The following is a 27,650-nucleotide window of genomic DNA, read 5'->3' as shown; positions in this document are numbered from 1 at the left end:
AGGAGCATTGTTTGCTGTGGCTCCTCTCTGCCCTTCATGCCTTTCAGCGCTGGGAACCAGCCAAGAGCTTTCTCCAAGAGTGCAATGGAGCAGCTGTTCCTGCTCCCGGCTCTGGCTCTCTCCAGTCTCTGCCCTTGCCTGCTTCTGTCCCTCGTGCTGTGCCCTCTGTTCCCCCAGGGCTGGCTGGCTGCTGCCCAGGACTGTGGCACTGGCACAGATCCAGTGCTCCAGAGCCTCCTTTCTGTGCCCTTGGAGCTGCCTGGGCACAGCAGCCTTTTCCATCTGCAAGCTCCCCATGGACAGGGAGTGCCCAGCTCCGTTCCTTGCACAGCCTCCAGGAGCCCAGGGCTGCCATCTCAAGTCCCTGCTGGCACTGGGGGCTCCCAGGTGCCTCAGGCTGCTGTGACACCGCTGCACACGGGAGGGAACAGGGGCAGGGCTGTGCTGAAAGTCAGCTCCATCTGCTGCTGCTGCTGCTGCTGCTGCTGCTGCTGCTGTGGGGTCATTTGTGCAGCTCTGGCCCAGAGTCAGGGATCAGATCCTGCCAGTCTCTTCCAGCCCTGGCTGCTCAAAGGTTGGGCCTTGGAGCCTCAGGTGGGCAAAGGCAGCTGCTGCTGGTCCCTCTGTGTGCCCGTGTTCAGCAGTGCTGCTCCATCAGTCTGTGCCCAGCAACGGGGAAAAGCCTCAGCCCTGCAGGGCCAGGAGCTGCCGGGCTCTGCCTGAGCAGCTCAGCCAGCAGGAAGGGAGCTGCTCCACACGGGAACCAGGAGCAAAGGACATTCCTTTGATAGGACAGGTTTTCTATTTAAAGGAAAAAAAAAGGAAAAGGGAAAAAAATAGGTAAATTGTAAAAGATAAGAATAAAATCCAAGTGTTAGTGAAAAAACATAACATAATGTTAGTGAAAAAAACAAAACATAAATGCAAACTTACATTCTTTGCATTAAGAGCTAAATGATCTTTTGAAAAAGAGAACTCAGTTATTTACATTGTAAATGTGCTGATGCCATGGATCCATCTTCCTAACCTCAGCAGCCTTTTAAAAGATTTTGGGCTTTGTTTCCAACATTGCCATTTGAAATAGTGGTTAAAGCAAGAGGAAATTGCTTTGTGCCCTTCCAGCTCCAAGCAGGACTGGGAATGGAAACTCTGTCAAGCCCCAAATCCTTTAGAAGATGCCCTTCCTTCTCAGCCTGGAAATGAGCTGCACATTCCCTTTGAAACTGTCAGGGATTTCTTAGAGACACAAAGTCCCACTTAGGGCTTTTTGCTCTGGTTTGGCAGTGCAGAAGGGCAATTCTCCATCCACCAGCTCCAGACTGCACTGCCTCAGGAGCACGGCCCACTCGCCAGCTTTGGCCCACTCGTGGCACTGCTAGAGGAGGAAGAAAGTGCAACTGCACAATTCCAGCCAATCAAGAAGGAAGAATGGGACAGACAAAACAGCCTGTGCAGATCCAGGCGTTCAGCTGGGACTGTGGAGAGTTTGGGTCCTTGCCAATTGGATGTGTGTCCCCAGCTGCAATCTCTGGGCCTGCAGCAGAGTCTCACTCACTGCCAAAGCAGAAAGCTCAGGCGCTGTGCTCGCAACGGGCTCGTCTGATGCAGAGCTTTCAGAGCAATGTGAGGGCAGAGCCAGCCCAGCTGGGCCCAGGGCTGAGCCCAGCAGAGCCCTGGCAGAGCCCAGAGCAGCCTCAGCAGCCGCAGAGCCCGGCTGCAAGGAGAGAAAGCAGAAACCGCCCGTCAGCTGAGGGCTCCTGTGCCCTTGTGCCAAGGCCTGCAGGGCCCAGGCCGTGCTGGCTGTGCCCAGAGCTGTGCCCAGAGCTGCCCATCCCTGCTGCCTTTGGCAGCAGAGCAGGAGGGCAGGACATGTGCCCAGCCTGCAGCCAGCCACGGCACATCCAGCCCTCAGCAGCTGCCCAGAGCCAAAAAGCAGCTGGGCAGCGACTGAAGAATTCATTGCATCTGCCCCAGCAAAGGGGGAACCTTTGGTGCCCGGCCAGGCCGTGCCAGGCCCAGATCTGGGAGCCTCCCCCTGCCTGTGGACTCACCTGCAAATTGGGCCTGGAGCCTGGCTTTGAAGAAGGTGCCAGAATCCAAGTCCATCATCTTCAGCTGGCCAGGCCGAGGAAGAGATTGTCACCCTTGAGGTTTTCCTTGGTGTCTCCAGCAGCAGCCCCACCTGGTACAGCTTCTCCAGGGGCTCCTTCTCCTTCCTGGGGCCAGACCAGGCTGTCAGGGCTCTGCCCAGGGCCCCAGCCATCCATGAACCAGACAAACCAAACCAGGGGGGATGGTGGCCACCAGTGCTTGCCACACCAGGTCTCCAGCTCAGCTCCAGCTCAAGAGCTGCGTGTTCCCTTCTGCTGAGCCCTGCTCAGAGCTACAGGCAGCACAAAACCAGCCTGGTTTGCTTTGCCACTGAGTGCCAAGAGATGTGTGGAGCTGGTACCTGCCAGGCCCCTGGATCCAACTGTGCATGTGGATCTCTCCCATCTTCTAGGGCAGAGGAACACCCTGCACCCAAGGATGACAGAAAAGCTCTTCTAAGGATGGCCTGTCTGAGGGTTGCATGGACAAACACCTCTTAATGATATCCTGGCACTCTGGGGAGCGAAACCAGAAATCACCAGTCAGTTGGAGAAGTTGCCCCCCTGTTCCCGTGCCCAGGCCATGCTGGGTGTGCCCAGAGCTGGGCCTAAACTTCCCCATGGATGCTCTGTTTGGAGGAGAGCAGGAGAGCAGGACCTGTGCCACCTCCTCAGCAGCTGCCAGAGCGGGATGCCCACGAGCCCGATGCTGTCTCCCAGCACTGGGATCCCCCCGTGCCCAGAGATGAGGATCCACCTTGAGAGAGCCATCGTGGGAACAAGATCTGCCCCCGGATGATCTCCTGGCCCCTCCTGAACGGGTGCTTGCCCATGACCAGGTGGCACAGCAGGAGGCCCAGAGACCAGATCGTCGCTGCCTCGCCGTGGTAGCGTTGGTGCTGGATCCACTCTGGTGGGCTGTAGGACAGGGTTCCTGTGGAACACAGACACAGCTCAGCAGGGGGATGCTGCTGCTCCCAGAGCCCGGCCCCAGCATCCCTGGCCGTGTGGGGGCTGCCCCAGAGGCACACGGGGTGAGCGCTGCCCTCTCACCAGCACCTGGGACTTGTGTACAAACTCGGGGCTGGAAAAGAAGCCACAGGTGCTGGAAGAGGGCAGCAGAAACCCTGGGAAGGCCCAACCATGACACACAAAGGAGAAACCCACCCAGTGGTGGAGAAAACCCACTCTCCTCCCCACCTGTATGGCCCCCAAAAATGTTAATAAGCCAAGGCAAACAAGGGGAGTGGAGCAGTCCAAGCCCTTCCTCGCCTGCACACCAAACCATCCGGGGCACGGGGTCAGTCCCCCCTCTCTGCTACCCCCATGGGGGTTTGTGTCGGGCTGGCTGCCCCAGCTCCAGCCCCAGCCCAGGCCACAGTGGGTGCTGAAGGCTGTCGGCAGGTCTGGCAGCTGGCCCCCCTCACACCCCACCCAAATCAACTCGGCTCCAGCATCAATCCCATCCCGGCTGCAATAGGGGGAAGCCCCGGTGCTGCACCCAGGCTGGGCCATGAGATGCCCAGGAGCATGCCCTGGAGGGCTCACCTGCAAACTGGGTGTAGGCTGTGTCTTGGAGGAAGGTGCCACATCCAAAGTCAATGAGTTTCAGCTGCCCGCTGGCCAGGTCGAGCAGGATGTTCTCGGGCTTGATGTCCCTGTGCAGGACCCCGCAGGCGGTGCAGTGCCGCACGGCCTCCAGCACCTGGCGGAACAGCGCCCGCGCCTCCTCCTCGGGCAGGAACCCCCGCTCCGCCAGGAAACCCGAGAGCTCCTGGCACCGCTCCGGACGCTCCAGCACCAGCAGGAAGCTGTCGGGGAGCTCGAGCCACTCCAGGAGCTGAATGACAGCGGCACAGCCACGGGACACCTTGGCCGGCAGCACGATCTCCAGCGGCGCGCTGCTGCCGTCGGGCTGCGGGAGGAGCGCGGTGCCGTCAGTGGGGCTGAGGCCGTGCCGGGGCTCTGGGAGCCCTCAGCCAGCCCGGGATGCTCTGCACGCCCCGCTCGGCCCACGCCCGCTCTCCCCGCAGGGCTCCCGGCGGCTCCCACCCTGCCGGGCCCCGGCTCCTCGCCGCCCGGCCCGGCCCGGCTGCTGCCGCTGGCCCCGCTCACTCACCAGCTCGCCCCAGTGCCGGATGCGATCCCGCGGCACGCGTTTGATGGCCACCTGCGAGCGAGGGAGAGCAGCGGGTGAGCTCGGCGCCCTGCCCGCCGCGCTCCGACCTTCTCCTCCGTGTCCACCTTCTTGTCCACCTTCTCCTCCTCCTCCTCCTCCTCCCCCTCCGCCCGCCGCCGGCCCCGCCGCTCACCGGGGCGCCGTCCGAGAGCCGCGTGGCCGCGAAGACGCTGCCGAAGCCGCCGCGCCCCAGCAGCGAACCCAGGCGGTACCGCTCCTGCAGGGCCTCGTGCGCCTTCCCTGCGGGCGAGACGCGGCTGTCAGCGCTCGGCCCGGGGCCAGCAACGGCCCCCGGGCGCCCCCCGAGCGGCCCGGGCCGGGCATCCCCACCCGCCCCGGGCCCCGGCGGCTCGGGGCCGGCGGCCGCGCTGCCGAGCGGCGGAGCTCGGGCCGGGGAAGCGGCAGCAGAGGCGGCGGCAGCGGCCGCGCCGCCTGTGTCCTCCACGGGCCCCGGGAGGAGCCGGGGCCGGGGACGGGGACGGGGCCGGGGCCGGGGCCGAGGCCGGGATCGGGACGGGACTTCACGTCGGGTCCGGGGCCGGGCTCGGGCCAGGCGGAGCCGAAGGGCGGCGATGTCGCCCCCGCACCAGGCACTGACACCCGCCCAGCAGCGCCACCGCCAGTACGGCCAGAGCCGGGCGGAGGCGAGAGCGCGGCGGGACGGCCGGGGCCGGGCACGGGGCAGCCCCGCCCGGGGCCGGGGGCGGGCCGGGGGCATGGCAGGGGAGAGGGAGGAGGGGACACGAGAGGGACGCCGGGCAAGGGACCCCGAGAGAAGGGTGCCGGACCGCAGGAAAGGGAGAGAAAGAAAAACAAAAGCAGAAAGAAAAAGAGAAGGAATGTTGAAGCGTCTCTGCTTTTGCTGCCGCTGCTGCTGCCGCCGCTGCAACTGAAGCACCGGGGCCGTTCGTCCCCGTGTCCGTTCCCCGCTCGCCCCACGAGCCCCACGTTCGAGCCCCGCGCGCCCCGGGCACAGCCCCTGAGTCTGTCCAAACACGGGAACTTTGCAGCGGTGAGCCCAGATGCAGAGCCCTGACTCCTGCACACTGGCACAGCAATCCCCTCGCTTGCTGCTCTGCATTGGCCTGGCTGAGGGTCAAACACTGTCGGGCCACCTTCCCTTGCTGTAGGATTCCTACCTGACCCCAGCACTGTGCACTTACATCTCCAGTGTTGCCTTCCAGTAAAACCAGGGGAAGGAAAATGTGTGTGGCTCATGGTATTTTTGAGTGTCTAAAAATCACTAAGTCACTGATCTTAGAGGTGCGGTGCATCTGGAATTCCTGGGATGGAGAAGTAGTGCAACATGGAAAAGGGGAGCATAGAAATAAATAGAGGAAAAGATCTTGGATTGTTTCTTTCATTTTCATTTCACTTCTGGAAAGCTGTTTCAGTTTTCCAGGAATCTTCTCCTGTCTCTCTTCCCAAGAATGTCTCATGGAGAACAAGGTCAAGCTTCTGTCCCAAGATTTGCCAGCAGGAAATTATGCCACTGGTGAAATTTTCATGATGACTGTTTGTGCTGGCTTAGGGCAAATTTTGGGAGGAAACCTCCAAAAGGGCTCTGTTTTGCAGAGATAGCCAAAAACTCCACAACTTTGTGTAAGTTGTAAACCCGGCATATTTATTATTACAGTGCCGGATGCATGCAGAGATTACTCTCCTTAAAAGGCATGCGTACCTCTGGGAACTTCAGGTCCCTTTTTATCCTCCTCTCAAATACATATCCATACAATTTCACAATAGGTTCATACATATTCATTTTTACAAATTTCGCGTGACATTTGCCACTAGTTCTTCTTTATCAGAAAGAATTCTTAGGTCAGGTTGACCTGCTTTCACAGCAGTCTCTCTGTGTCTCTTTATCACCCTCTGTCCCGTTCCCCCCTTATCTCTGTCCTTCACTAAATCAGGTTCCCTGAGCCTAGGCTTTGCAGTCAGGCTACATAGCTATGTTTTCTAACCACAGACTCAAAGATGTATATTTCACCTAAATCAAAATGGATTTCTACTCTGGAAAATTTCTACTCTGTCTCAGAAGCACTCACCCCTCTGCCCCTCACACGCTGGCCCTGCCTGGCGTTCCTCATCCCTTTCCCCACCGCTCTCCTGCCCTTCCCCTCTGCTAGAAGATGGACAAAGCTGCCTTGGACAGCAAAGTGGATTGCAGCCAGTGTGAAGAGAAGATGGAGGAGCTGGATGAGAGGATGCAGGAGTTGCAGAGCCAGATTTCAGGCCAGGAGCAGCACTGGAACAATACCCAGCAGCAGTTCAGCGATGCAATTGAAGACAAGGTGAGGGGTACCTCGTCCCCACCACGAGGAACTGGCACCTTTGGGACTTGACAGCCTGAGGCAGCATCCCTCTGAGGATCCCCCTCCAGGCTTTTCCCTGGAGAGCTCCACATCACATCCTGGAGCAGCTGGCTGAGGCTGTGCACCTGTTCACAGCTGGATCGCCTGGAGCTGAAGACTTTCCGTAAACACCGGGAGGACTCCTGGAACAGGAACATGGAGGAACTCGAGGATAGGCTGTTGCGTGAAAATGCTGCTGGGATTAAGAAGTGAGTGCAATGGAGATTCTGATGGCTTTGGGGACAGCTATGGCAACTGCTCCTGCCAGGCAGGGCTGTCACACACCATGCCCCTGAGCTGGGTCGTGCCCTGCCCTCCTGGCCATGCACACGGGGGAGCTTTGGTGCCAGAGAGGGGCTGAAAGCGCTGCAGGGGCTGCTTGGGATGGTGGCATGGGTGCCTGTGCCCTTCACCTGGCATCAGCCAGCACCTTGGGGATGGGGAGAAACAGGCTCAAGAGCCCACGGTTCACTCTGCAATGGCCGTGCCCCTGTGCAGTGAGCTGCCCAGCAGCTGGCTGCTGCAGGGAGCTGCTGCCTGTGTGCTGCAGGGCTGTGGCCCCAGGAGCTCAGCCAGCCCTCTTCCCTCCCCCTCCTTAGGCAGCTGCCAGTCCCTTTCTCGTGCCTGTCCTGTGACCGCATGCTCAGCGTGCAGGTTCCTGGCCAGTGAGTAGCACCAGTGCCTCGGGGGCAGCGGGGCTGGCATGGGTGGAGATGGGTGCCAGCAGTGACCCGCTGTGCTGGCACAGGGGGACAGTGTCTGCTTGGGAGGGGCTGATGTGGGGAGCCCCCTCGGCAGCCCTGCCCATCAGCAGGGGCTGTGGGGGCTCATCCCAAGGGCTACAGGCAGCGGGATGCCATGGGCTACAATCCCATGGCTTTGGGGGGGCTGCCTCCAACAGGAACAGGTTCTTTGTCCCCTGTCACACCCCTGTGACTCCTGCCCTCCCCAGGTACCCCGAGACACTCCCGTATTTGCAGCCCATGCCCCCCAGCAAGGAGCCACCGCCCAGCCAAAGGTGGGGGCCCTGAGGACACATCCCCAGCGCCTGGGGTGCAGAGCAGCCCTGACACAGCAAGGAGGGCTCTGCACCTGGGCTGGGGCAGAGCAGCCTGGGGGGACGGGGCAGGGCAGGGGAGCAGAGGGCAGCTGTGGAGGGCCAGTGCTTGCCCCAGGGCTGGGGGCTTTTGCATTCCTTGCCTTGCACTGCCCTATCTGGCCCATCTCTCTGTCCCAAGGCTGCTGAAAGCACATCTGATGAGCTGCGTCTGTTTGCAGTCTGAGCTCAGGCTTGGAGGGCTGTTGGGGAATATGAAACAGGAAAGCCTTATAAATATGATTGCCCGGCAAAAGATTTTGAGAATATGGAAACTATAAGTGAGATTGAAATGAAAGCAAGCTTCGAGATCCCTTAGTTACTGAACAACGGGAAAACAATGGTGTGGCCGGCTGAAAGTAATCCCCTTTTGATGAAACAAGACCCTCTGCTTGCAGGCAGGTCCAAGGGTCCCAGCAGACCCTGCCAGCTTGGCAGAAGGGGTCCAAAGAGGAGTTTTTAGGGTTCAAAATGTAGCACAGTATGGTAATGTAGTGATTCTTATAGGCTGTATGGAAATGCTATAGGATTTGTATGTTGTACTAGATTGGTTAAGTGAGAATCAGAATATTCAACACAGAAGATGATTTATTGTATTGTAATGGGAACTTGGCTCTTACTTTTCTATGCTCTTAGCTCTTAGCTCTTAGCTCTTACTCTTACCTCTTGTCTCTTAGCTCTTGCCTTTTATCCTCATACCCCTTTTACTCTCTTATGCTTTTACTCTCTTACCCTCTCATCCTCTCTACCCCTCTCTTCTCTCAGGCCTGCTCTGAGCTGCAGCTGGCAGCTCCAAGCAGGGCCCTGCACCCACGCCCTTTGCAATAAACCGTCCATGACCTGGCTTCAGAGATCTCTCGTCTCCATTCGTCCTGACCGTGCTACCCCCGTCAATCCTACAGATGGGGATTGGGTGCCTCCTGTGAAAGGAGTTCCCAAAACCAATCCCTGCAGCTGGGACAGCCCAGCTCCTGCCTGCTGGTGTCCTGTGCACAGGGACCTGCCTGGTGCCATGGCCAGCACACGTGGCCATGGGGACAGAGCCAGCAGATGCAGCCTGGTGGGATGGGCTTGGGGCTCCTGCAGCAGGTGGACAGGAGCTGGCAGGGACGTGTCCCTGCAGGCAGCACTGCCAGTGCCCTCCCTGGCACAGCAGGGTGGTGCCCTGCATGCCACAGGGCTGGGCACTGAGTGTCCTCTGCCCCATCCCACAGGAGGCCGCTGGTCCGTGCCAGTGTCCCCATGTGCCACAGAGCTCTGGGGACCATCAGAGCAGCAGCTCCACCATGCAGAAAATCAAGGCTTCCCCACATACAAGTGCACAGCTGCAGCGTCTCCTGGTACACAACAAGGTAGGTGTGATGAAGGTGGGGACACAGAATGGTGACTGAGGCTTGATGGCATTGCTGACTGTCCAGGGGGAATCTGTGCCTTCAGTCCCCAGGGAGACCTGAGTTGGATTATTGGGGTGTGCTGGATTGGGCCCTGCATTGCAGCCAGCTGCCCTCTCCTCCGCAGCCCAGTGTGACCCTGCTGCACGGTGATGGACACATCTCGAGGGGCTGTAATGACCAGCATCGTACGGCGATCAGGACACAGGATGCGTCAGGTATGGCCCTGTCAGGGCAAGGGGGTCAATGATGACAGGGGCTGATTATCTGCAGGGTGCCAGCTGGGGGATGAGCAGGGCTCTGTGTACAGAGCTGGGTAATGTGGCATGGGTATTTTGTGTCTGGGGTAAGAAGGAAGGGGCAGAATGGAGCAGGAGGACTGGCACATGGGGCAACTGAGCTTGGAGCTGGAGTAACATGGGAGAATGGCCATGCCCAGTGTGGGACAAGAGCTTGAGTCCTGGTGCGCTGGGGCCAGCACCTGTGGCGGCTCACCCTTGCCCTTCACGCCCAGGCCCTGCCGCCTCAGGAGAGCACGGCCAGGCACAGCTCCTCGACAGGTCTCATGGGCCCCAGGGCTCGAGCAGCCTCTGCAGCCCCGCCAGACATCAACAGCCCCCGGCCAGCTGGAAAGGACTCAGCGCCCAGTGCTCGACCTGGGACATCTTGTCCAAAGCGAGAAACGCCTGTGACAATTGTCATAAGAAACTTGACTTTTTACTTGTATATAGTTAGTAAGTTAGTTGTATATAGTTATTAGGTTAATAAAAACTGTTAAAATTATAGGCAGAGCCTTGTCTCACAGCCTGTCTCTCCCTGGGCTCCCTGGTGCTCCTTCAGCTCCTTCCCCCCTGCTGTGGCTCTGCCCCCGGGCTGAGCAGATGGAGCCCCGGGCCGGGCCCTGAGGCCGCTGCTGCTGCCGCGGCGCCTGCGGGGCAGCCCTGAGGCTCCGGGCCGGCTGTGGGAGCAGGAGCGGCGCTGCAGAGCCCGCGGCCCTCACGGGCTGCGAAGGCAGGGGAAGATGGCCGTGGGGCCCGGCCGGCACTGCCGGCGCTGCTGCTCTGGGCTGCCGCCTGCAATCCTTACAGGCAGCCCTTAGGCCGGCTCAGGAGCCGCTCGGAGCCGTGCCCGAGGGCTGGCCCCGACCCCTGGCCCCCAAGGGCACTTGTCCCTTCATCTCTGCACTGCCACATTCCGAGCTCATTTGTCAGCTTCCTCCTGCCCTTCCTTTCTGCGGGGCAGCGTTAGGGGCTGGCCCAGCGGCTTTCCTCCCGCACGGCTGCAGCCCCTTGCCCACAGCTCCCTGGCGGGAGCCAGAGCTGCTTTGCAGCCGGGCACCCCCGCCGTGTCCCGCAGCCCGGGCCGGCTCCTGCCCGCTGCCGGCGAGGCCCCGCGGCTGGGCCCGGCCATCCCGGGCCAGAGCAGCTCCCTGCCCGGGGGAACACAGGGGGACACGGGGGATGTGAAATACAAAGCTGTGTGTCGTGTCAGGTACACACAGGCAATGTGTGTATTTGTGATTGCGATATGTGTGGAGACCGACAATGGGACAGTTGTGAATTCTAGTAATAACTGAGGAAAGTAAAGCATGGAAGAAGTCCTTTGAACCCATCTTTTGTTTACAATTAACCTTGGTTGATTTAGGAGCATTGGCATTAAAGCATTAGGGATGTTGCTTTTTCCTTGTAGTTAATCCTTTAAGAGTTCTGCAATAATAACCTTTTGAAGTATAATTTTAGAACATTGCTTGTATCCTCGAAACTATAGCTTTGGAATATATATAAAGGAAACAAGCTTATCTCACGCCTTAATAAAGCAGAGAAAAACAGCTTGAGAAAGGAAGATGAACGAACACCACCTCAAGGATTTATAGTTTCAACCAAGGGAAGCTGGACATCACTGTTGTTAGATTTATAGTCTTTGCAATCAAAAGATGGACCCACATCTGGAGAGCTGGTCCTCACCAGATGGGATTCATCTTTGTTCTTTTGGAAACCAGACCACCACCATATGGGGATACTCCTTTTGGGATACATCCTGAGAAAAACTAAATCACAATAGTGTGTAGAATTGTGACATAAAAATTGGGAATAGAAACTGCTGATGAGTAAGAATTGGAATAGAAATTGCTGTGAAAGCTTATGAGTACCCCTATAAATACCTGTAAGCCTCAACTATCGGTGTGCAGTTGGAGGGAAAACTTCCCTGACTGTACCCAGCGCTGTATTGCTCATACTTTACCATATTAATTACTAAATTGATTGCTGCTTGAATATTGGCCTAGTCAAGCTTCTTATTTATACCATCCATAACTGTAAAAGCAAATCTTCCTGCTGAACTGAATAAGACTAGAGGGAAATCAAGGCAGAGCCATGGTTTGTCAGGACTTGCTTGATCCTGATGAGCCCTGTGGTGCATTTGGAGCTGAGCCCTTGAACCTCAGGGCCTGAGAGGAGATTGCACAAACCTTTCCAGGAGTCAAAGTCAGAAGAAAACCCCAAAGTGTCTCAAAGCATGAATGGGTCTCACTGAGGTCCGTTCCCAAAACAGGCTGCTCATGGACTCCTTGGAGGAGAGAACTGGAGGCCAGGATGGCACAAAAACCTCTCAGAGACTCAGTGTGGAAAGGAGAATCCAAAACACCTTAAAAAACCTTGAGTGTCTCAAAGAATTAATGAGCCACACTGAGTGTCAGTGCAAAGCTCTCAAGGGACTCCTTAAAGCAGATAACTGGGGCCATGATTGCACAAACCTCTCAGAGACTCCAAGGCCAAAGCCAAAGACAAAGTCCTTTGAAAAACCTGCAGTCCCTGCAGGGAGCATGAAGGAGCCCCCAGGGCCATTGCTGAGCAAGGCTCCCCAGGGACTCCTTGCAGCAGATCCTTGAGGCCACTGGGATGTGGGCTAGGGGGGGATGCTGAGGGCAGCACAAGGGGCTGACAGTGCCCAGCCTGGCTGGGGCTGTGCCAGGAGGCCCCAGGGCCTCAGGACAAGGTGTCTCCTCCCAGCCCTTGCTGGCACAGACCCTGCTGTGCCCCAGGGCACCAAGACTTGGCTTCTCTTTGTCCCCACCTGTCAGCACTGCCTGCAGTTCTCTGCTCTGCCTGGGGCCTGGGGACACTTGCTCAGTCGTGTCCCTCTCTGGGACCCATTAAACGTCCAAGAAACTTTGGAGTTGGATTCTGCCTTGGAGTTCTGGAGAGGTTTCTTCAGCTGCCTCTTAGGGACTGATGTTCAGGACCTGAGCACAAAGGCCCAGAGGCTGATTAAAGTCCTTGTGCTGTGTCTGTGCTGCTGAGCTGGGCTGGGCTCCTGGCACAGAGGCAGCTCCTGGTCACCAAGAAGAGCTTCAAAAGCACATTTCTCTGGATGAGCAGCTCTTGTGCCAGCCCAGCAGGGCTGGGGCACTGCCTGCAGCCAGCCCGGGCACAGCCCAGAGGCACAGAGAGCTTCAATCAGTCAGGGCTGGGAAGGGGCTGAGAAGTGCCTGGGGCACAATCACTGCCAGCCCTTGGCACAGGAACCTCTGGCTGCAGGACAATGCAGCTGCAGCTCCTGGAGCCATCTCCTCAAGGTGCAACATCCCAATGCCTGCAGAGCCTGTGAGTACAACTCTGAGTATTTCTGGGGCAGGGGAGGTGAAAGGTTCATGAAGCTCTGACATGCTCAAGGGTTCTGGTCAGTCATAGAATATTTCCAAGTCTAGGATTTTGATAAAATATAAGAAATTTCTTAAGACTTTGTATTCAGTTTCCTACTATTGAAGAATGGTAGGGAGGTGGTGATAAATATTAAAGGATGATTATAAATTTTGACAGTTGCCTGTAATATCTGACCTGGTAAATTTTGCTTATGAATTATTATTTATGAAATTTTGAAAGTTCCCAAGACATCTGAACTGTTGCTTTTAGTGACCAATAGGTTCACAGGAGATCCCTAAAGTGCTTTCAGCCACTCTGCCCATGGACAGCAGCAGCATCACCTTTGCTGGAGCCATCAGGCTCAGTCTGAGCTGTCCTTTCTCCAGGCTGCAAACAGAACCTGCCCCCAGCCAGTGCCCTGCAAACAGGCAGGGTTCTGTAGGGCCAAGGAAAGTGCACAGAGATTTGGGCTCTGTGAGTGCTGTCAGGGAGAGATGAGGCACAGGGAAACACCTGCAGCAGGGAAATCTGCAGGAAGCAGAGAGAAGATCAGGCAATGAGAGAAAACAAAGCCCAGCAATGCTGTGGCAGGGAGAGTTTAGAGATGCCCACAGGAGCCCCTACAATGCAGCCCCTCCCTCTGAAGAAGCCCCCTCCCTCCTGTGCCCCAGCCAAGCCTCTGCCCTCAGGGCCGGGGCTCCAAGGCGTGCAGCCCCTCCTGTGCAGGCAGAGCTGCAGCAGAGCCGTGGGGCAGCTCTGCAGCCCCGGGCCCAGTTCCCTCTGCAGAGCACAGGGCTGGGAGCAGCTGCCCGGCCCTGGGGGCTCAGGCAGGGGGCACAGCTGGCTCAGGGTGACGCTGTCCCCAGGGCCCGGCTCTGGGCAATGCTGTCAGTGCAGCCAGGGAAGGAGCTGCATCTCCCTTCATCCAGTGCCATCAGAAGGACACTTGGAAGTCTCCCTGAGATTTCAGTCCAAGCTGGGAGCTTCAATCCAGGGTGCAAACCTGTCCCAGAGAATCTCTGTGTTATAAGATGGATGGGAAAAAGCACTGGTGTTGTGACACTGAAAATGCTGCTGGGTTGGTGACATGAGCAATGCGAGTCCTTGGCTACAAATGTGGAGCTGGGCTGGGGTGGAAACATCTGCTCTAAGCAGTACTTGGGGAATTTTAAAGGGAAACATGGGGAAGTGATTACCTGCCACCTGACAAAGTTTAAAGCCCAGAGAAATTCTGAACAGGTCAGAATGACAGACAATCTCCACTAGCTCTCCACTTATCACTTTGCCTCTCAGTATGTGCTTTCTATTCCCTAAGGGCAGTAGAAATGCTGAGGGTTTCTGATATTCAAGTACACCAGCAGAGGTATGGGGAAGCTTTTAAAGAAAACACCAGAACTCTTAAAAACAGAGTGTATCTGTGTGTGTTCCAGGGTAGGTGTATGGGAAAAGGCTTTGATTTTGTTGACAGGTATCTCCTCTAACTCTTCACTGTCCTTTCTCCATGAACAGGTGCCCATGTGCAGCCCCAGCAAATGTCGAACAGCAGCTCCATCAGGCACTTCCTGCTGCTGGCATTGGCAGACACGCGGCAGCTGCAGCTCCTGCACTTCTGCCTCTTGCTGGGCATCTCCCTGGCTGCCCTCCTGGGCAACGGCCTCATCATCAGCGCCGTAGCCTGCGGCCACCACCTGCACACGCCCATGTTCTTCTTCCTGCTCAACCTGGCCCTCGCTGACCTGGGCTCCATCTGCACCACTGTCCCCAAAGCCATGCACAATTCCCTCTGGGACACCAGCAACATCTCCTACTCAGTATGTGCTACTCAGGTTTTTTTCCTGATCTTCTTCATTGGAGCAGAATATTTTCTCCTCACTACTATGTGCTACGACCGCTACGTGTCCATCTGCAAACCCCTGCACTACGGGACCCTCCTGGGCAGCAGAGCTTGTGCCCACATGGCAGCAGCTGCCTGGGCCAGTGCCTTTCTCAATGCTCTCATGCACACGGCCAATACATTTTCCCTGCCCCTGGGCCATGGCAATGCCCTGGGCCAGTTCTTCTGTGAAATCCCACAGATCCTCAAGCTCTCCTGCTCAGAATCCCACCTCAGGGAACTTGGGCTCATGGCTGTCAGTGCCTTTTTAGGACTCGGTTGCTTTGTGTTCATTGTTTTCTCCTATGTGCAGATCTTCAGGGCTGTGCTGAGGATCCCCTCTGAGCAGGGACGGCACAAAGCCTTTTCCACCTACCTCCCTCACCTGGCTGTGATCTCTCTCTTTGTCAGTACTGGCATATTTACCTACCTGAAGCCCCCCTCCATGTCCTCCCCATCCCTGGATCTGGCCCTGTCAATTCTGTACTCGGTGGTGCCTCCAGCCCTGAACCCCCTCATCTACAGCCTGAGGAACCAGGAGCTCAAGGCTGCAGTGTGGAGACTGATGACTGGATGGTTTCAGAAACATTAAACTGCTAGCGAATATCTGTAAATAGATTGTAATAAAAGTAAACTTTGATACTTCTTCTTGGTTTCAGAGGTTCTATTTCTTTGTTTCAGGTTTTTCATATTTTCCGCAAAGAAATGTCATTGTTTGTGCCATTTCTCTTTTTGTTTCACTCCTCCTTCCCTGTGGCCACAGACTGTGTCAATGAGGGGCTGCATTCTCAGTGGCTTTAAAGGAACTAAAGGATGTCGCAGCAGAGTTTTCTGCAGAGATGCCCTTGTGTTGCCTTCTCTGGAGCTGCAGCAGCAATGTCTGTGTGCAGAGCTGGGGCAGATCAGTGCTGGCCCATCAGCTGTGCCCAGCAGCAGCAGCAGCAGCACTTGGTGTTGCCAGTGCTGCTGCCGTGGCCCTGCCCCGCTGCCCTGGTGGCCCTGGTGTTGCTGCAGGGCCTGAGTGCTCTCGGGGCCGGGCACAGCCCTGGGGGTGGCAGTGCCGGGGCTGCAGCAGGGACAGGCCATGTAATATAAATCACCTTTGATAATTCTTTTGGGTTTGGTTGTGGGTTTGTTCTTTTTTTCCCCATGTTTAAGTTTTTCAATATTGTGCACAAAGAAAAGCCATTGGTTTTGCCATTTCTCATTTTGTTTCTCTCAATCTTCCCTGTGTCCACAGATTGTGTCGGTGAGGGGCTGCACTCCGTGTGGCTTTAAAGGAACTAAAGCATCTCCCAGCAAAGTTTTTTCCAGAGATGCCCTTGCGTTCCCTTCTCTGGAGCTGCAGCAGCAATGTCTGTGTGCAGAGCTGGGGGCAGATCAGTGCTGGCCCAGCAGCTCTGCTCCTGCTGGCCACACCATTCCTAATCCAGGCCAGGAGCCATTGGCCTTCTTGCCCACCTGGGCACACTGCTGCCTCATGTCCATCAGTCCCTGCAGGTCCCTTTCTGCCTGGCTGCTCTCCAGCCACTCTGTCCCCAGCCTGTAGCACTGAGGCCAAATATCAGGGCCTGGCACTTGGATTTGTTAAACCTCACCTTGTTGGATTTATCCCCTGGATCCAGCCTGTCCAAGTCACTGTGTAGAGCCCTCCGACCCTCCAGCAGATCAATACTCACATCCAGCTTGGTGACATTTGCAAAGATGTCCTTGGTTCCATGGGGCCCCTCAGTGTCAAAATGGCCTCTTGGTTACACCAGGCCCTGCACTGTCACACTGGTCTACTTGGTTCCATGGGGCCTCAAAATGTGACAACGGACCCCTTGTTTCCACGAGGCCACACAGTGTCACAGCATTATTCCAGATTCCTTGAGGCCCCATCGTGTCACAGTGGCCCCTTGGTTACACAGGATCCTGCAGTGTCACAATGTCCCCTTGGTGCCATGAGGCCCCGCAGTGTCAGAACGGCCCCTTGGTTCCACTAGGCCCTGCAGTCTCCCAATGCTCTCCTTGGTTTTGCAGTGTCAAAATGGTGAAACCCCTTGGTTACACGAGGCCCAGCAGTGTCACAATGGCCTCTGTGGTTCCAAGAGGACCCAGAGTGTCACGGGGCACTCCCTGGTTCCATTTGGCCCCACAGCACCACCATGGACCCCTGGTTCTGTGGGGCTGCACGGTGTCACCATGGTCCTCTTAGTTCCACGAGGCCCTGCAGTGTCACAATGGCCCCCGAGTGTCCCAATCATCAGAGAATGACAGAATCAAATAGGCTGGGAAAGACCTTTGGGATCATCAAGTCCAACCAATGCCCCAATACTGCCTTGTCACCCAGACCATGCCACTGAGTGCCACTGGAGAGGGACAGTGACTCTGCCACCTCTCCCCTGGCCAGCCCATTCCAGTTCCCACTCACCCTTTCTGTGAAGAACTCCTTCCTATTGTCCAGCCTGAGCCTCCCCTGTTGTAGGGGATTATCCTGCCCTGGGAAGGAAAGATGTCTGGCAGCTGGAGCAGGGTCTGGGAAGGGCCTCCAAGGTGGGGCTGGAGCCCTTGGGCTGTGAGCAGAGGCTGAGGGAGCTGGGCTTGTCCAGCCCAGAGCAGGGAAGGCTGAGGGGCTCCTCATCCCAGCCTGGCAGTGCCAGCGAGGAGGGGATGGAGAACACAGAGCCAGGCTCTTCACCGGGGGCCTGGTGGGAGACAAAAGCCAATGGGTGGAAGGGGAAAGAGGGGAGATCAGCCAGGACAGGAGGAGATGAAATGAGTCAGGCTGGTTTCAGCATTTCCTCAGCACTAGAGCAGCCTAACCTCCCTTCTCCATCCACCACTGACAGCTTTACAAATCAGGAATTGTTGGAGCTGTTTTGCCCCCACTCCAAGATGAGCATCCTGATACAAGAACTTAATTGTGTTTCTATCTATCACAGAACCACATTTGTCTGAAATTAATTTTAGTATGGAAATCACTTGTGGATGGTGGACTCATCAGATGCTTCTGGGATGTTGCACATAGCTCAGAGAAGAGTGTGATTGTTATTAAATTGTGTCCTGTTCAACTGGGGTCTCAAGGCCATGTGGAGAAACTTTCTGTGCCTCTGAGTCTCAGCAGTTCCTGACCCCCAAAGGACACAAACCTGATGAGTTGTGGTTCCTGCTCCAGTGGTGGTACTTGCACCTCCCTCCATCCCCAGAGCAGAGCTCCCTTGTCCCAGAGAGTCCCTGACAATGCAGGGATGAAGGAAACAGGACAGGCTGGGTGGATCGGGGGCAGGGCATGGCTGGGATTTGGGGTGGTTGTGAGCCCAGGGCAGGACCCAGCCCTTGGCCTTGGTGAACCTCATCCCATTGTCCTGGGCCTGTCCAGATCCCTCTGCAGAGCTTCCTGCCCTCCAGCACAGCCACACTCCCACCCAGCTTGGGCTCACCTGGGAACTGACTGAGAGTATCCTCAATGGCCTCGTCCAGATGAGCAATAAAGAGACTGAACTGACTTGGCCCCAGTCCTGAGCCCTGGGGACACCCCGGGATGTGACTCCATTCCTCAGCTGCTCTGAGTGCCAGGGGCTGGATGAGGGAAATGGTGGGGTGTGGGTAGGGACAAAGTGTGATTGTCTGCCATGAAGGGTCTTGATTTTCATATCTGTAAACTGCATTAGGAGGTGCAGGGGGTCCATGTCAATTGGACATGGCTGATATCAATCTATAATTAGGAAAAGAAAACTGAAAAGGACAAAAGAGTTCTCTCTGTATTGTTTTAAATATAGTATATTCACTTTGAATACACTTCTGAAATCTGACTAATTAGCCACAGAAGAATTGAAAACTTCAATTATTCCCAGGGGGTTGTCTTGTTCAGGTGTTTCGAACGAATATTTATGAGCTTTTCTCACTGAATTCCTGGAGTGAAGAGCTCAAGAAAGAAGAGGCCTCTGGAGTAATAAAATTCATCAGCAACCCCCAAGTGGCTGAGGATCCATCCCCATCAAAACAGCAATGAACAGCAATGGGCACAGCTTTGTGGCTGCCCCAGCTTTGGCATGGGCCCTGGGCCTGGAGCAGGAGCAGCTCTTGAGGGCCCCAAAGCTGGGGCTCTTGTGCTGCCCTGGGCAGATGGGATGGCAGCAGGGGCTGCAGAGCTCTCAGCACCTCAGGCCGAGGGGAGCAGGGCAGCCAGGGAGCCTCCTTTGGCCTTGGCCAAGCACCTTCCCCCATGGCTGGGGCTGAGTCCTGTGGCAGCTGCAGCTGCTGCTGTGGCCTCCGCAGGGGCTGAGGCCGTGGGGCCAGTGGCCAGAGCAGCCTGGCCTGAGCAGAGCTGTGGGGCCAGAGCCGGCTGGGCTGGGCTGGGCTCAGAGAGGCCCTTGGTGCTGCCCAGAGCTCAGGGCAGCTGGCAGAGCTTGCAGGGAGCTGGGCTGGGCTCTGAGAGCCTGGCCCAGAAACCATCAGTGTCCATCTCAGCCTGGCTGAGCGTGCAGGGGCAGGACTCAGGCCAGGCCTTGTGGGGCAGGGCCAGCGCCTGCGCAAGGCATTGCAAACAGGCAAGTGGCCCAGAGAGGAGGCTGCTCTGTGCCCTTGGTGGCATGGCCAGAGCAGGGAGGGGGCCCAGGACATTTGTCAGCGCCAGCCTCTGTGCCCATGCGTTGGCAGCCCTGGCTGCTGAGCCCAGCTTTGGCCTGGGCTGAGTTTGGCTGTGGCCCAGCTCCATCCTCCTGCGGGGCTCAGGGCCTGTTCCCGGCCATGGCCAGCCCTGGCTGCCTCTCTGCTGGCCCAGAGGCCGGCAGAGCCCGGGGCAGGGCTGTCTGTGCAGCCCCACAGGTGCCAGGGGCTCTGCAGGAGCTGGCAGAGGCTGCCCAGCAGGGAGGCCATGGGGCACAGAGCCCCAAGGCTGCTGTGGGCACCACGGCACAGGGGCCGTTCCCAGCCGCAATGCTCCTGGCCTGGGCTGGGCCTGCACAGGGGCTGGGCCACCATGGCTGGGCCAGCACAGGGCCACAAAGGGGCCACGCAGCCGCTGCCAGGGCTGACAGCAAGGCCAGGCACACACAAGCAATTGCTGAGCATGGCCTGCGCTGGCCAGGCCTGACTGGGCCAAAGGCAGAGCTCAGCTGCCCTTGGGGGCTGCAGCAACACTCCAGAGCCCAAAGAGCCTCCATGGCTGGGCTGGAGACCAAGGCTGCAGCAGGGAAATGCAGGGCTGCTGCGGGATGGGGAGGCCATTGAATTCCAGCACACAACTCAGCTCTATGATGATCCCAGCACCATGCTGGGCCCTGTTTCAGACTGGAGCAGAGCAGATGTTGGTGGCACAGGAGCTCCGCGGGGCTGTCAGGGACCTGCAGCTTGCAAGGTGCTCTGCTCTCCCTCAGGTGCTCTGGGAGAGATCCACTCCCAGCTGGGCACCTCAGGGCACAAGTGGGACTGCCTGTTCATGGGCACACAGCTGATGTCTGCCTGGAAAGGGGCACAAGTGTTAATACCTGTTTGTATCAAAATATACAAGCAAATCTTTATTATCTAGGTAATTTGAGTACTTTTAAGAAATGGCAACGTTTTACCACCAGGAAGTGGGAGTTCCTGGAAGTGTACTGATGGCACAAGGAGAAGAAATACTGATCTTCCCCTCTACCTTTGCCACCAACATTCAGTCTAATATTTCATGACTCTCTTCCTTCAGGTGTTTCCAGCTTTCCTGTTTAAATGGCCATGTCAAAGATGTCTCTTCATTTAGAGCAGCTGGATCTATGTCCTTCCTGCTGCTCCCAGATTTCCTCCTGAAGCTGTTCTCTAATCATTCCAATGCATCTCCCTTAACCAGCTTCATGGTTTGAGCTTCAGGGAGTTGCCTAGTCTTTCAGAATTTTAAATAGTCAGCATTTTAGTTGTATTTTTATGTTTTCTATCACCTGTTCTTATGTCTTTCTATAAATTCCTTCCAGTATGGCGATCCCCTGTGGATGGTGGACATGTCAGATGTTACTGGGATGTCACAAGAAGTTCAGGGAAGGGTTTTGAGGTTTAATCAATTTTATCATGTTCACATTTTTCATGTTGACCATGAGGAGAAACCTTCCCGTGCCTCTGAGTCTCACTACCTCACCCCCAAAGGACACAAACCGGATGAGTTGTGGTTTCCACTCCAGGGGCTGCACTTGGACCTCCCTCCATAGCCAGAGCAGAGCTCCCTTGTCCCAGAGAGTCTCTGGCAATGCAGGGATGAAGGAAACCAGATAGGCAGTGGGGATCATGGGCATAGCACAGCCAGGGAGAAGAATGACTTTTGCATTTGATGGAGCTGTGCCTTCCCTTGGCTTTGTTGGCTGACAAGAAATGAACATCCCTCTGTGTCCCAGGCAGCTCCTTCTGCAAGGAAAGCAGGTGGGAGTTGGAGCCAAGGAACTGAGAGCTGCAGGTGCAGCCTGGGCTGGAGGGAGCTCAGATTTGCACAAGGCTGCTCTGAGTGCCAGGGCTTGGATGGGGGAAATGGTGGGCTGGGGGTAGGGACAGAGTCTGATTGATTGTCAGCCATGAAGGGTCTTGATTTTCATATCCATTCAAACTGCATGAGGAGGTACTTGGATTCAATGTCAATTGGAGACTGCACATAATGATTTATGAACAGGAAAAAATCCTGAACAGGACTTAAAAAATCTTTTCTCACTGTCTTTTTAAATATAATGCATTCACTTTGAACATACAAATGACATCTGTCAAATTAACCACAAAATATTTGAAAACTTCAATCAAATGATTCCCAGAGGCTTGGCTTATTCAGGTGTTCTGAATGTTAATGAGCCCTGGGCCACTGAATTCCTGAACTGAGGAGCTGAAGGCTGAACAAGTGATTTGGAAAATTAAATCAAATTATTCCCAGAGGCCTGGCTTGTTAAGGTGTTCTGAATGTTCATGAGCCCTGGGACACTGAATTCCTGCACTGAAGAGCTGAAGGCTGAACAAGCCTCTGGAGCAGTGAAATTCAGCAGCAGCCTCCAAGTTGCTGAGGGTGTCAGCAGCCCCCAGTGAGGCCATCCCTGCCCAGAGACCGTGGGGGAATGGGCAGACAAGGAGAGCGTCCCTGGGGCTGGGGCAGCACAACTCAGAGGCACCAGCGGCTCCAGCTGGGCAATGGAGTGTGGAATGTGGCTGGGAAAGCCCTGCCTGGGCTGGGCCAAGCAGCACAGACAAGCCCTGACTCCCATTCCCCAAACAACTCTCTCAAGAAGACATTTAAAAGGAATTACAATTGTTTGTGTTCTCTGAGTTGGACTCCCTGGAGTAATACCAACAAAGATTCTCAGGAGCTGAAAAGAAGAAAACAGTCACTACTGGGAGCTTTAGAAAATCAGAGAAACTTTGGCAAATGGTTTATTATGACATTGTAGTGGTTTTAGTTTGTTAATTTAAGATTTTTCTAATATTGAGATTTCTTAATTGATGAGTGTAGTGAGTTTTCGTGTCGGTTAATTATTTATTTATTTATTTTATTGTGAGATAGGATTAATGGAAAGGTCAAGTAGGCCTAACATTTTAAAAGGGTATAAAGAAATCTTTATTAAAAGTAAATTTAAAAAGAAAAAAGTAGTAAGAATTATAATAAACCCTTTAGAACACTTTTTTTTCTTTATAACTTTTTCTTTTTACTGACAGTGTAAAGTAAACTTAAAATTTCTAGTTGGTTTACTATTTCAAGAGTAGTCTTTTTTTAGTTTACTTGGGGAGAGAAGTTTTTCTTGTTAAGGTTATGGATATTTTTTTACAAGAAGAAATTTTTTTTTTTTTTTGGTTCTTAATTCCATCATGGATAACAGTTGTCTGGGGAACTTTGTTCTTGTGAAGTTGTTTTTATTGCTACAAGCTTTTTCACAGCTTGTAGATGGGCCATGTCAACTTATGGGGTATTGTTTTAAAGAGGAGTTCTTTAAGGGTAAAAGTTTTTATTTTTTATTTTTAAAATTATTTTTATCTCTGGGAATAGAGATCTTCTCTTGGGGATACTGGATTACTTGGATTTTTTTCCCTTCTGTTTAAACTTTTTATGAAATTACATTTATTTTAACATTTGTTTATTTTATTATGGCGGGTTTTTTTTGATATTATTTGTAATTTTTTTAAAAAGTTTTTTGTGTTATAAAGAAAAAGAATTTTTTCATTATAGTTTACAAGAGAATTTTAGTTTTAAGATTAAGGTATTTTTTCTTCTTTTTTATTTGGGATTTAATTTCTCCTTTACTGACTTTGATGGTTTTATATATTTTTTATATGCTGGTATTTTGTTTTTTTCTTTTACTCAATGGAGCAATGAAGTATTGAAAGGATTAACACCTGACCTGCCAGTAACTTGTGGTGGAAGTTGTGGTTGGGTTATGTTAGGATTGGTTTTATGGTTGGTTTTGGGTTTTTCTTTGTGTTTAATTTTAGTTGCAGGGTTATTTTGTACGGGTGGTAGGTTGTAGGGGTTTTTGGTTTGAGTTGTGTTGGGGAGAGGGGACTTGATGGTGAGATTTTAATAGCTGTGGCTGGCTTTGTTCTGGTTGGGGTTTTGTAGCCTCTTTTGTTTTCCTGTTTGGGAGTTGTTGGGGTTTGGTTTGGTCAGAATGGGGCCGATGGGGGGGGGCAGCCTGGAGAGGGGGGAAGGGGCTCCGCCCATGGCAGGGTTGCTTGGTTTGGTTTGGTTTGGTTTGGTTTGGTTTGGTTTGGTTTGGTTTGGTTTGGTTTGGTTTGGTTGAGATGGGGGCCAAGGCCAGGGCCCGCTGCTTCTTTGTTGACTGGAAACGAAAGAGGAAGTTCCTGGGTTTTTTCATAATTAACATTTGTGTTTCACAGAGGCGTGTTCAGTATCTCAGTGGTTTAACAGATTGTCAGTGACACAAAAAGTTTTACATTACTTTTAAAAATTCTTGTCATGTATTACAACAGATATTCAACCAACAAAAAACACTTCTGAAAGCATTGACTTGGCCCATTCAACTTCACAAACTCTAAGCCTGTTCAATTTAAAGTTAATAAGAATTTACAGGAGCACAGAAACAGAAGAAGAAGATGCAGAAAGAGAAAAACTCAAAAAAGATACAGAGAAGCACACACACAGCTACCAACTCCTGGATTCCAGCAGAGTTCAGATGGAAATTCCAAGAGGATGCAGGGTCAAGATGTGTGCTTGCCTTGTGGTCAGCCTTCAATACCCCTTGGTCTCCCTGGGCCCTTCCCCCAGGTGGGGCTTGGGCTCATTTGGTCCCTCAGGAGCTGGGCTGGGGCTGCAGAGGTGGCTGTGGAGCATTGCCTGTGCTGTGCCAGGGACTGGCAGCCACTGCTGGGCTGGGATAGAGGCTCTGGGGGGATTGGGGTTCCAGGGCAGGGCAGGGCTGGGCTTCCAGGGCAGGGCAAGGCTGGACCTGCACCTTCCTCCCCCCACATATGAAATGTTTCCAGCCAATAGTCTCCTCCAATTTGTCACAACAGGCAATATTCAAGGTGGAACCCAAATTCTGGCCATGGGCATCTGGACTAGAAGGACAGTTGTTTTCCATAGAAGAAAAGCACAGAGCCTCAGTGTTTGGAGAGCCTCACTAGACCAAGGCCAGCCAGACTTGTCAGGAATGGAAGATTTTGTCTGGGACCAGACTTTGGATATAGGGAATATTAGAGGTGGAACCCCAATCTCAGCCATGGGCACCTGGAGAAGCAGGACAGTTCTTTTCCATAGGAAGGAAATCACAGAGCCTTCCCCAGTGTTTTTTGAGACCGATGCAAAGTGACCCTTGTAAAACCACTGCAAGACAGACTTGTCCTGGCAATATTCCTATTGGAACAATCGCTGGATATAAGGAAATTTGGAGGTGAAATCCCAGTTCTGGCCACAGGTGCCTGGAGGAGGAGGACAGTTCTTTTCCATAGGAAGAAAAGCACGGAGCTGCAGTGCTTCAGCAGCAGATGAGATGAGACCCTCAACATGCCAGGGTCAGCTGGACCAGTCAGGAAGCCCCTGGGAGGCCAAACCAGCCAGATCTGTTCTGTGTCCCCTTGGTTTTGTGGGGCCCTACAGTGCCACAATCGTGCCTTGGATCCATGGGGCCCCGCCGTGCCATAATGGTGGCTTGATCCCAGGGGGTCCAGCAGTGTCACGATGGACCCTTGTTTCCATGGGATCCAGCAATGTCACAATGGCCCCTGGGTTCCAGAAGACCCCACAGTGTCACAATGGTCCCCTTGGTTCTTTGGGGACTCCATGGGTCACAATGGTCTCACTGGTTCCATGAGGCCTCACAGTGTCACAGTGCTTTGCTTATTCCCTTAGGCCTCATAGTGTCACAATGGTCTCCATGATTCAATAGTGCCCCACAGTATAACAATGGTCTCCTTGGTTCCAGGAGGCAGTGAAGTGTCTTAATGATCTCTCCATGGTTCCATGAGGCCCAGCAATGTCACTGTGGTCTCTTTGATTCCATGACGCCCCACAGCGTCACCATAGTCCCTTGGTCTCACAGGGCCCCACAGTGTCACAATGGTCCCTTGGTCTCACAGGGCCCCACAGTGTCACAATGGTCCCTTGGTTCCATGGGCCCTGTGCTGCTGCATTCCCCCCTCCCCTTCTCAGGCTGCCCTGCCAGCTGAGAAATGCTCCTTGGGGCTCGGCCTTGGCCAACAGCCCCTGGGCTCAGCTCCTCTGCAGCTCATCACAAACACTGTCTGCTCCAGGCACTGCTGCTGCCCAACCAGCTCCTGCTTTCTGGAGGAGCAGCCCTGGGAACTGGTTTTGTTCCCTCCATGGCACAACATCCCTGTTCTCACACTGCCAAAGAAAGCTGTTGGTGCCAAGTGTGGCCAGGATGAACCATTGCTGGGACTGAAGCCCCTCTCTTTGGGCCCTACAAACAGCACTCCAAAAGGAGCCCTTGGAGCTCTCCTGGGCCAGCGACTCCCTCTGAGTGGGGCCTCTCCCAGCCGGGAACTCTCCCGTTTGCTGCACTCGGGGATCCCCAACAACGACGGAGCCTGGGCCGATCCCCCCACTCCTCCAGGCTCAACCCTTCACCCTCTGGGGAGATGCCAAAGGATCCACAGAGAGCATTTCCTGCCCTCAGGGGAATTTCTCCCAGGTGCCTTGCACTGACTCTGTGTCTGTGTGCACACAGGAGTGCCTGTGCTGGGGAAATGTGGCAGAAATGCTGCTCTCTGAGGGCTTTGAGTGCCTTGGACAGCTGAGTCAGTCAGGCCTGTAAGTGAGGTTAAGTCATGAGGTCTAAGCTAAGTTAAATGCTGCTAAGAGTTTTTCCTTTTCTAAGCTGTTATGTTTAATAAAAGTTATTGGCTAAGTAAAATATTGTTACGTGTTATTCCACTGTTAAATCATTAAGTCATAGGTTGTAAGTTAGGTTAAATACTGTTAAGTGCTGTTCTTTTGCTAAATTGTCAAGTTGAAGGTAGCAGTTAAGGTTGAGGTATAAGTTCAGTCCTGTTAAGTTTGAGCTCTGTTAACCTTTTGGGCTGTATTCCTTTTATCCTTGCCCTCACTCTCCGTGTGTCACACACACACACAAGGACAGTTCTTGGTTCATTTCTGGTTTGATTGCCTGGATTTTGTTTGGTTTTGTTGTTGCTTTGTTACCTTGGTGTGCCTGAATTGTCCAGTCAGGAGCAGAGTGACTCTTGCCACTGAACTTTGTGCTGCTGTTGCTTAATATTAAATCTGGTTTTTGCTGTTCCTTTGCTGGGGATTTTTTCAGCGCTCTCAAGGCCTCGTTGGTACCAGGGTGAAGGAGCCCTGGCCCAGGCTCTGGCCCTGGGGGACACGGGGACACTGCCGGGGGGTCCCTGTCCCCCTGTGCCACCCCCAGGGCCCCGGCCCCCCGTCCCCGTGTCAGGCTCTGGGGTCGATCTCGTGGAACATCCTCTGGGGGAGGCTGCGGCGCCGGGGGCGGGGGGGGACCCGGGGGGACAGGGGACCCCGCTGTGCACGAGCAGGGTTGGACTGCTCTGGGGGGAACTGTGAGGGGGGCCGGGGCAGAGTGACCTCCCCAGTGACCTCACACAGCCCCTGTGATGTCACACATCCACCTGTGATGTCACACAGCCAACTATGAGATGTCACCCTATGATGTGATACAGCTGCTCTGTGATGTCACAGAAGTCTCTGTGATGTCACAGGCTGCTCTATGATATTACACAGCCACCCAGTGATGTCACAACCCCCTTCTCTGATGTCACTGAGCTACCCTCTATGATGGCAGAGTCTGCTCTGTGGCCTCACACTATGATGTCACAGACAGCTGTGTGATGTCACAACTCCCTCAGTGATGCCAGAAAACCCTCTCTGTGATGTCATACTGCCACTCTGTAATGTCACAGCACACACTTTGACCTCACAGCCCCCACAATGATGTCACACAGCCATGCCATGATGTCCCAGCCTGCCCTGTGATGTCACAGAATCCCCACTATGATGCTGTAGCTGCTCAGTGACCTCACACAAAGAACTCTGTGATGTCACAGCCCAATCTGTGACCTCCCACAGCCCACTCTGTGCTGTCACATAGCCCCTTGCTGACATCACAGCTGCTCTGTGCCTCCATGACACAGCCACAGAGGAGCTGCTGTGACACAGCCCTCTCTGGCACATGCCACAGCCCCTGCCAGTGCTGAGCCCCTGGGAGCTCTGTCTGTGCCCTGCTGGTGTCCCTGAGGGGCCCTGGCAGTGCCCCAGCCCTGCTGGGCTGTGCACAGGAGCTGCTCCTGGCCAGAGCTGTCTCTCTGCAGCTCTGCTGCCCTTGCCAGGAGCTGCCTCTGGGCCAGGAGCCCGGCCCAGCTCAGCAGCACAGACACATCACAAGGGCTTTAATGACCCTCTGGGGCTTTGGTGCTCTTTGTGCATCAGACTCAGTCCCTCAGAGTGTGCTCAAAGAACTTCTCAAGAACTCAAAGTGAGATTGAAACACTGAAGTTTCTCATACAAAAAATAGATCCATCTGAAGGACAGGACTGAGAAAGTGTCCCCAGGTTCCAAGCTGAACAGAACCCTGGAGGCAGTGATGACAGGTG

General features: G+C 54.5%; 3 protein-coding genes across 3 annotated transcripts in view; 2 read left to right on the top strand and 1 right to left on the bottom strand.

Annotated features, from left to right (window-relative positions):
- The window catches only part of LOC139604076 (uncharacterized), a 1,261,625-nt gene that overhangs the window by 901,124 nt on the left and 332,851 nt on the right, over nt 1-27,650 (top strand).
- On the bottom strand, nt 2,462-4,987 carry LOC139604040 (serine/threonine-protein kinase pim-1-like). The gene is made up of 5 exons (XM_071455028.1): nt 4,403-4,987; nt 4,210-4,260; nt 3,639-4,005; nt 2,848-3,024; nt 2,462-2,606 (listed from the first exon to the last, which is right to left on the bottom strand). The coding sequence occupies exons 1-5, from the start codon at nt 4,985-4,987 to the stop codon at nt 2,500-2,502; spliced, it is 1,287 nt and encodes a 428-aa protein (XP_071311129.1). The 3' UTR covers nt 2,462-2,499.
- Nucleotides 14,284-15,216, top strand: LOC139604039 (olfactory receptor 14A16-like). The gene has a single exon (XM_071455027.1). It carries the CDS (start codon nt 14,284-14,286, stop codon nt 15,214-15,216), a length of 933 nt encoding a protein of 310 aa, XP_071311128.1.

Source organism: Agelaius tricolor, unplaced genomic scaffold (assembly GCF_023055355.1).
Source record: "Agelaius tricolor isolate 1412-34295 unplaced genomic scaffold, bAgeTri1.0.p SCAF_43, whole genome shotgun sequence".
In the NCBI taxonomy this organism is placed as follows: domain Eukaryota; kingdom Metazoa; phylum Chordata; class Aves; order Passeriformes; family Icteridae; genus Agelaius; species Agelaius tricolor.
This window is presented reverse-complemented; position numbering and strand designations above follow the sequence as displayed.